We start from the raw sequence: 9,809 nt of genomic DNA on the forward strand, positions 1-9,809 counted from the left end.
GGGGGGGGGGGGGGCCTTTGTTTTATTCGGCCCCGGCAGCTTCGCGGACTCTGTGGGGATATGAGATGAGATGAGATGGTGACGGCGACAGGGGATCGGCTTGGGGGGGGCCTAGCCGGGCGCGCGCGGCGGCGGCGGCGGCGTACGGCGTCAGCACGGCAGCGACCGCTCTGATACGGACAGGGGGGCGCGTACGTACGAAGCCGTGTGCTCCGGCCTCCGGTCGCGGCCGTGGCAGCTGGAGCTTAGGCCTTGTTTAGTTGGCCAAATTGGGAGATGCCAAATTACTGTGCCAGCACTGTAGCACACTGTAGCGTTTCGTTTGTATTTGTGAATTATTGTCCAAATATTGACTAATTAGGCTCAAAAGATTCGTCTCGTAAAGTACAACAAAACTGTGCAATTAGTTTTTAATTTCGTCTACATTTAGTATTTCATGCATGTACCGCAAGTTTGATGTGATGGGGAATCTTCTTTTTGCATAGTGCCAAAGTTGGGTGTTGGGAGGTAACTAAACATGGCCTTAGCTGCACGCTGGGACTGGCCCTGCTGCAACTTGCCGCCGAGGGCAGGAGGGTGGTTGGGTTGGATCGGGGGCTTGCGGTGGGCCGCGTCCGGCAGAAACCGCGTTGCCTGTGCCTCCTGTCGCAGCAGATTGCAGATAGCGTCGCTACTGATCGTGGCTATTGGTGAGTTCTCAAACTGAGCTGCCACGCCCAGACGTGTGCATCAACTGACGACAGTTACAGCTGCTCAGTAGAATACATTCATTCTGCGTGTTCTCTGCTCGTCTAAGGTAAATTGTCGACGAGCTGTGAACTTAGCTTTTGATGACGACGTTTGGAAGGGAAGACGGGCACCGAGCTGGGAGCCTATCCATGAATCTGAACGCAAGTATGGCAGGGCAGACCAAGTGAAGTGATTTCTAGAAAATGCTTTGCATACACTTCGTAGTGGTCCTCTTCTTCATCCTCTGTACTGCTGTGCAATCGTGTTCACATGCTACCACTCTTATTTTTTTCTTGGAAAGATATGCAATAAGTACAAAGTAGTAACACATGCAACTATGCAAGAGCCTACGGCCTACCTGACGGGCATGTGTTGATGACCCTGGTGTCTCATTCATAGCGTCAGCAGAAAGAACGCTCGACAACAAAGCCAACAGACTAGCGTCATCAGATCAGCTGCTCGCCGGGGTCGCGTCCTCGGCGTGGCCCACGCTCACGCGGTTTAACAGCCTAGCTCGCATAAACCGACCCCCTCTCTGCAGATGATCTCATGATGCGAGTGACAGACGACCAATGATCGATCAACATGCATGTGATCCCTTGTCTCTCAATCTATTCCTTTTTTTTCTCTCTCTTTTCTTTCTCGTTTGTTGTTAGCGTCTACCGTTTCGTCAAAGAGACCGAGGAGGAGAACAGACGCCGGAAATAGCTATTCTTTCCGTCAGTATCTTTCGGCCCGTCGTCAGCGTGGGAGCTGGAAGGCATTGGGCCGCGGCTCAGCGGACATGGAGGCAGAGGGGGGATGGGCAGGAACGTGGCCGGAAGCTTCACCCCACGAGCACGGTCACTGCTCTTCGTGCCCTCTCAAAAGAAAGAAAAGAATCATCTCAAAAAAAAAGGAAAGAAAAGAAAAAAAAGGGTTGCAGTTCCTTCGGAATTTCTTTTTTCAGAAAGGACCAAGATTGTGCAGTAAACATTGAGAGGTTTTTTATCCTCCCAAAGAAATAAAAGAGAAAAGAAGGGCTTTTGATTCGCCCAAAAGGAGCACGAGCCTTGTCTCACTTTGAGCCGGAGCATCACGTTGGTCTGACGCGCTCGGGAGTCTAAGACAAGCTGGGTGTGAACCCTACGGAAGAACCGATGACACTGTCCGCTTCAAAACCACGGTTCCAACTCACAGGCACAGATTTCCCCTTCATGATCTGCATTCAGCAACGTGCCTTTGAACCTTTCCTGCAGTGTGCATTCCTTTTCTTCCATGCAACTGAAATCTGATGATTGCAGCTTTCAACGCTGCAGTGGGACTCCGCAATTTCATCACCAAGCATGTTCATTCGCTAATAATTGCATTCCATTTTTAATTGGAACGCCAAGTGATTTAGTCCCTACGCATTATTTGGCGGTGCAAATGGGGCAAGAAAAGATCAGCAGAAAACCACGGCACAACAATTGGTTGCTAGTATTCATCAACATTCAACAGTAAGCTGCCGACATGGGAAGATCGACCACACAGATCAAAGCAGATGAAACAGAGATATAATTCTGACAGTGACAGCCATCTCCTTTTTTGCAATATATGTTGGACATGCGATACAGTTTTAGCAATATCTGCCTCTTTATTTCATATACCCTCTCAACCCATCCAACTAAGATCAGAATTTCAGGGCTGAGGGCTCCCCATCTACAGTTGCTATGCAGGCCTTGTCTCTCTTTACTTATTCAAATGTCCAAGTGGAGAGAAATTATTCCACAGCACCGGTTCCCTCCGGCACACGGTTTCAAAATAGGAAAAATATCAATCCAGACATGGCTTCTATGTTTTTGTGTTACATGCAGTTCACAACTCCATACCATATGTATGCATGAATTAATTTGCTCAGGTTATCATTCAAATCAGTATCTTAGGCAGACTTTGATTGCTTCAGAATGTTTCCTTTGGTATGTTTGACACTGAACCAATCATGAGAAACCTGGAGGTCAGAACTTTGACTCCTGTCTTCAGTGAATGGGATGGGGCCTCAACAATGCTATACTATATGCAACAGCAGCTTCAGTTCCCGAATCAGCCTTGAAAGGAGCTCAATGCTCTAATTACATGTTCATACACTTTGATGCCCCTCAGGAATACTTTATCCTCCAGAAACTGAAACATTGAGATAGCATCAATTTTGAGCATCACATCATGGGCAGGGAAAATGATATCAAGCCAGGATCGATTACCTCATTATTGTCATGAAGTAGTATCGGAGTATTTGTCATTGGAGAAAACCCAAGGGCGGGAATGCCCAGCTGCCTCACAAAGCGTGAATCTGTGGTTGAAGATAAGATCTCAGGCTTGGATAGCTTTCCACCTGCAGAGGTGATAGCCTGCTCAAATACGGACCACCATGGGTTCGACTCATTAGTTGCAGTAAATATGGGACGTCCTGCCACATCCATTACTGGTCCTTTCTGCATCAGCTGTATGATCACAAGGGATTTCAGAAATGCAGAATTTGGTTTATTTGAGTTATCCAAATGACAGCGAAACTAATTTTCACCTCATAGGTCAAGTTTTTATGAGCTGGTGCCCATTCCTCTTTGACTCTTCGTTTTATCTGTTCAATGTCTTCAGTTGGAGGGAGGCGAAGATCAAAGCCAACCTCTGCTTCTGAAGGTTGTATATTCATCACGAAACCCTGCATAAGTGTGTCTTTAGCGACTACAGAAGCCACAAAAGAAATGAGTAAATTGTATGGTAAAGTTGAATCTGGCGCATGCCACTATCATCACTTGAATTTTACAATTTCACCTTTACCGCATGTAATAAACCTATCCACTGCTGAAATTTCAAGAGTGGAGCTTTGTAGCAAATTATATTTGTAAGCATACAATAATTAGTGTTGCAGAAAAGCTGCAGCCAAATATATTATGCAGTAAAAGAACATTCAGTGCAATCAAATGGACAAGGGCCTACTATATAATGAGACTGAAAGTCTCAATGCAGATTGAGACAGGAAGGTTCATTACTCTACATGGTTATGTAAAAATAATGTAGGGGCCTCGTCAGTATGGAAATACCGCAATCTATGCGTGTTCGATGGGACTACCCCTAATCTGAATGAGGTTCTGCTACTCTTTACAGAAGAGTTACACCTTTGGAGTTTGGCTGGGGCTCGAGGAATTTCCCATCTCCTCACTCTAGTGCCAAGTGCAGACTAGGTTAGGTTCTGTGTTTATTCTCATCTGGTCAAGGTCAAGTTTTTTGTTGTATAAAAGGCGAGTAGAGCATGCGAGTGTGATGTGAGTGTGTGGTGTTGTATGGGTTTCCAACCCTTTCTTCTTCTTAATATAATGATACGCAGCTCTCCTGTGTGTTCGAGAAAAAAAAAGTAAAAATAAAATCCTAATTAAACATCACGTTCATCATTATGAAGCCACTCCCAGTTTTAGGAAAATCTGCCACCTGTATCTACAGAATATACAGTTCAATTTGCTTCTTCAACTCTGTTGGTTCTGATGCACAGAAAGATACAATTTGTTCAATTGTGTTTGTCGCCCTCAACTTGTTTGATAGACTAATATGCATGGTAAATTGATCTCTCTATCATTAGATGACATGGAATGGAACACAGCATATGGGATTCTCTGCATTTTCAATCAAGGTTGACTTATCGAATAAATCCTCAGGAAAGATACAGGAACTTCGAACGTATTTTGTCATTGAAAAAAGTTATTGTAACCACTTATCCAGTGCACCATATTTTTTGCATGAAACTTATTGCCGCAAGTCCTACAATACTTGATTCAAAGTGTAAATTCAAAAATGCATAATATTCTTTGGCCTCACAAAGAAGACCATAGAGGGATGCAAGTGAACAGAATCAGAAAGTTGAGGGACTAAAAGTAACAAAAGTAGTAGGACCAAATGTGACACTGTATCATCAAGAGCGAATTCACACTTTATGGACTAATTTCACTAGTGTGAACTTGCCAAATAAAAAAAAGAAGGGTAACGCCTTCAAATTGACACGCTCCTAAAAATTGTCTCTGAAATGCAGACTACTGCAGGATTACATGATCTTAGTTTACTAACCTGTTTAATAACTTTATCAGATTTAATATTTTGTGATTTGGACAGACTATTTAAATATCAGAAAGTAAACTATTCAAATTACTAGCTTGCCACAGAATCAAGCCTATAAAGTTTGGCAGCACACCGTATTGTTGAGAGTGAAAACAAGCAAATAAGCGAAGTCTAGTGACATCAATGACTTCTGCAAACCATCTCTGAGCTACTTATGTTAAAATCTGATTGGTTATGACTCTTGCACTAACCTCAGTATATTAACTAGATAGTAGCAGTTCTACCCTTACCGTGGGGCTTGGTATGCCGGCCTTCATGTACACAGGGTTCACTGAAACCACCTCCCCTGGACCCTTCTCTCCGGCTTTCACCTTCCCGAACTGCGCCTCCCTGAACCCAGCCACGGTCTCGACGCAATCCATCAAATTGCCCACGGCGGCGCCGTCGAACATCCTCGACCCGTGCCCGGGCGCCCCCGCCGCCTTCACGATGAGCCTCCACACCAGCCTATCCGCGTAGAAAACCCTGAACGCATCCGTCGGCGACGCCTGCCCCTCGTCGAGCATGAACCCGACGTTGAGGGCGCGGAACTCCTCCGACCGCGCGAACTTCTCGAACCCATCGACGCCGCCGGTCTCCTCGTCGGGGACGAGCGAGATGTGGACGGTGCGGGCGGGCGCGAACCCGGCGGCCCGGAGGCCCCGGATCGCCTCGAGGTACTGGACGGGGAGGCACTTGTCATCCTGCGCGCCGCGTGCGTAGATGCGCCCCGTGGCGGGGTCGCGGTGCGCGGCGAAGGGCGGGTGCGACCACAGCTCGGGCTCCGCGGGCACGGAGTCCATGTGTGAGTTGAGGAGCACCGAGGGGAGGGAGGGGTCGGTGCCCGGCCAGGTGAGGAGGAGCAGGGGCTTGGTCTTGCACGGGGTAAAGTGGAGCGTGGTGGTGTGGAGGCCGAGGGACGCGGCGTAGGGGAGGAGGAAGGCGGCGGCGCCGGCGTAGTCGGGGGACGGGTGCGCGGTGCGGATGCGGAGGTATTCCTGGAAGCGGGCGATCTGGTCGGACTCGAGCTCGGTGAAGGGGTGGGCGGGGCGGGGGAGGCCGGAGATGAGGAGGACGACGGCGAGCAAGAGTGGGCGGTGGCGGAGAGGCGCCGCCATCGTGCGATGAGCCGCTGAGACTGGAGCTGAGCTTGAGGTGGAGTGATTGCTTTTGTTCCGTTGACTCCCCCACACACTGGAGCATCGGTCCGTTGTGCGTTAGGTGGAATCTGACGTGGCACGGTTTGCCCAACAGAATCTAGCCTGTCGCGGCCCAGCCCATCCCGGCCCGAGAAAGGCCTAAATCACTTCCATAAACTAGATCTCACGTAACTATAAACCTGAGACAATGGTAGAACTTGACTATCTTTTCTTTTTATAATCAGAACTTGACTATCTTTATCTCATGCATGCCAGATCAGATATTTTCAGAAGTAGTAGCACTCATGGTTGCCATCAGCAACGGCAAAGAAATCAAAATTCAAGAATGCGTATAGTATATCAGTTGGTAGCTATTGAAACCATGTATCATGGATCGACCAGCAGTTTTGTCCATCAAATGCGTCCCTTGGAATGAATAGTAAAAGTGTCCTTTTTCCTATGGTAGTTAAGAAAGTAGTACACATATCAAACAGCTGAAGATGAATCTAAATGAGCTTCTTCTTCCGGAAGAACCCTTGAAGATGCCACAGCTGCAGCACAGAGACCACAATGCAGACTCCAAGTGATAAGATGCTGAACCAGGCAACTCTAGAATTTGTTTTCTCGCTCACTGTCCGCATCTCCGCTTCCCTGCACAGATAACATCCAATCATGCCATGCACCGCCTGCTGCAAATACTCTTAACACACATTGGCAGTAATTTTGCATGATTATCACCACATTATACTGTCAATGACTAAAACTAACATCCAAGGGGTAATTTGTTACTGCCAATATGGTTTCTCATTGTTATGGCCAACTCTGGTTGCAACCCAACAGGACCGGTAAGACTACCCAAGAGTTCCATGTAGTGATTGTGTTTTTGCAGACAAGAGAGTAGAGACCAATTCAAACGAAAAAAAAGGAATAGATAACTTGCCTTGCTTTGAGGTACAGCAAATTATGATGGATGGACTCGACTGCAGCCTCAAGTTTCCTAAGCTCTAGTTCTACACCCTTTTAAAAAAATGAAAATCCAGATTGCAAATAGTTAGAAACCAAAATCGATGCAGTAAATTTGAAGTGTGTTTGAACTTGGACTGCATTGTATATAGCCACACCTCAATTTTCTCCTTCTTAGCAATTGTATCCCAGTCCTTAGCTGCAATGCCTATCTTCCAATCGAGATTCAGAGATGTTCCTGATCCTTTCTCCGCACTGTCTATCCAGAAGCATGCAAGATAGTTTCCAGCTTCTGACGTAGTGAATGCAAACTGACCCGTTGTGGCATTTTCATTGTGATGTACAGTGTTGCCATATGGTGAGGTAACCTATACAAACAAAAGATTAGGGTAGGGATATCTAAGAAAACCAAACTATAACACATCCAACAAGCAGCATTGTTAAGATAACAAGAATGAGGGACATGATTCATAAGCCCATTATCACAAGATAACATATGCAAACAACATAAAGGTAAACAGAGAACCCACTCATTCATGTTAAACATGCTGAAGTTGCTTTGTGAAAATTAAGACACCATAAATTAAATCGATACATTTGCAGGTTGAGATTCCAAATTATTCCTATCAAATTAGAGTTAGGGGGGAGAAGATTGTTCTCTAAGCACAGAAATAGATCAAATAACAATTACATTGACACAGATATCTTCCTTTTGCATTGTGGGAATAACAAAAAATTTATCACTAAAAAAGTCCACAACATACAGGCCTAGCAATAAGATAAGACATATTAACATTAGACTTGTGGTTAATCCTATCTAAGTTAGCACAAGTGACCATGGAACTAGCTACTAGCTATAGTGCACCTTGAGGATCTATTCTTATGTTGTCTGGAGTTGGCAAAATTCAATATGAATCTTAAGTTGGACACTGCTAACATTATATTCATATGTTTAACTCGTCTGCTCATACACGCACATCATTACATGGTACGGGGAGAATCTATTAATGTGCATAACGCACAGGCATATTAGTAACATTATATTAATATGTTGAACTTGTCTGCATATACAGGCACATTATTACAAGTTACTACGAGAATCTATTAATGTACATAGCACATACTCCCTCCGTCCTGCAAAGAGTGTCCCTTTAGTTCTGTCCTAAGTCAAACCATCTTATGTTTGACTAAGTTTATATAAAAATATATCAATGCTTTTGATGTCTAGCAAGTTTCATTAGATTCGTTAAGAAATATATTTTCATAGCATACCTATTTAGTGTTATAAATATTGATATTGAAAACTTGGTCAAACTTAAAACAGTTTGACTTAGGACAAACCTAAAATGACACTCTTTGCGGGATAGAGGGAGTAGGCATGTTAACAACAACAATAAAAAACATGATAGAACATTAGGGTTGGTAATTAAAGAATGGTATTTTAAGAATGTGGTTCCCAATAGAAAGTCGAAACCCTTCACATCACAGCACATTAATTGGCATTGGGGCCATCCAGCATAGGAATTCCCAAATTGACGAAGATTATCCCCATCCGAAGCAAACACCAAGTGCACTTTTGACTTTCACAAGTCAATTTGCATCATGTGTCCAAACCAGGAACTAGGCACTACGATCAGATTCGTGATGAACTCCTAAGCTGCAGATTTCCCCTTTACGTTAGATTCACGAAACAATACGCACTGAGCATCTAATTAACATGAATTTGACGCACCTCGGCCTTTGGAAAATGCTCCCGACGCTAGAATGTCTAATTCCACACCCTCCGTCCATCTCTCATTAGTGCTAGTTTTGACTCGCAGGAGCACAGCCTTCTAACAATTCAATTCCACGACTTAATCCGCACGAATATTCGGCACAATCTAGCACGTCAGCCGCCCTCAGCTGCGTCCCAATTCGCCCTACACCGAGATCCCAGAGCGCACCCGTTCAACGGCCCAGATGGAGATCGAACACGAGAACCAACAAAGACGAAGCCGCACTTTGAGGGGGGGGGGGGGGGGGGGGGGGGGGGGGGGGGGGACAAACACACCGTGACCATGTGCTGCGTGGGGGGGCGTACCTTGACGGCGACGGTGGGGTGCGAGGTGGGGTGGGACTCGTACATGATCGCATAGTCGGCGAGCACGACGACGTTGGGCTGGATCTCCTCGGAGACGCACTTGGTCCCCGACGGCGGCAGCTCGAGCCACACTGCCTCCGCCCCGGGCATCAGCAGCAGCATGGCCGCTAGGAGCAGCGCCGGAAAGGTCGACGCCGCCATCCGCACCGGCCGATCTGGTGGGCGGGCGCCTCCCTCTGCCTCCCCCCCGGGTCGCGGTGGAGTCGTGGGAGCTTTGGACTTGCGCGACGCGGGCACGAGCAATGGCGTGCGGTGCGGGGGTAGGTTCGGGGATTTGGGAGGGGGAGGTTTTCGTGATTTTTTAATTTTGTGGTTTTCGGTGGGGGCGCACCGTACAGATGAAGAAATTCCCTCGGCACGCCGTGTGTCCCTGGCAGTGGGGCCCGCGGTCGGGGTCAGGAGAGCGCTTCGGCTTGGCTTCGCTTGGTTTGGGTGGGCCCTCGTGGTGTAACTTCTTCCGTGAAGCAACGGGTTGAGGCAACTGCTTTGGGCCAGAAGAAGGCGTGCGATGGATTTGGGCTGTATTGGGGAGGAAGCGCACTTTTTTTATACGGGCCGTTATGGGCTTTTTTGTTGCACCGACCGACGACCATCTTCAAGATTGCTGAGGAAAAAAGACCGGCCGGCATCCGATCACCCTCGTCAGGTGTCAATCTTCGTTTTCACGAGAAGAAGAGCCGCCGGCTTGATAGGTGGGTTGCTCTTCACAAAATGAAGAGCCAAAACTAAAAGCC

At 46.8% G+C, this 9,809-nt stretch overlaps 2 protein-coding genes across 2 annotated transcripts; both read right to left on the minus strand.

The window, feature by feature from the left end:
* Nucleotides 1–2,240: 2,240 nt before the first annotated feature.
* On the minus strand, nt 2,241–5,996 carry LOC101779195 (aminoacylase-1). Its single transcript, XM_004964852.2, has 4 exons — nt 5,085–5,996; nt 3,269–3,406; nt 2,949–3,188; nt 2,241–2,871 (listed from the first exon to the last, which is right to left on the minus strand). The coding sequence occupies exons 1-4, from the start codon at nt 5,949–5,951 to the stop codon at nt 2,791–2,793; spliced, it is 1,326 nt and encodes a 441-aa protein (XP_004964909.1). The 5' UTR covers nt 5,952–5,996; the 3' UTR covers nt 2,241–2,790.
* A 282-nt stretch (nt 5,997–6,278) lies between these two features.
* On the minus strand, nt 6,279–9,368 carry LOC101779593 (transmembrane emp24 domain-containing protein p24delta3). The gene is made up of 4 exons (XM_004964853.3): nt 9,016–9,368; nt 7,094–7,303; nt 6,913–6,989; nt 6,279–6,623 (listed from the first exon to the last, which is right to left on the minus strand). Exons 1-4 carry the CDS (start codon nt 9,214–9,216, stop codon nt 6,479–6,481), a joined length of 633 nt encoding a protein of 210 aa, XP_004964910.1. The 5' UTR covers nt 9,217–9,368; the 3' UTR covers nt 6,279–6,478.
* Between the last annotated feature and the right edge of the window lie 441 nt (nt 9,369–9,809).

This window comes from Setaria italica, chromosome IV (genome assembly GCF_000263155.2).
Source record: "Setaria italica strain Yugu1 chromosome IV, Setaria_italica_v2.0, whole genome shotgun sequence".
NCBI classification, from domain to species: Eukaryota; Viridiplantae; Streptophyta; class Magnoliopsida; order Poales; family Poaceae; genus Setaria; species Setaria italica.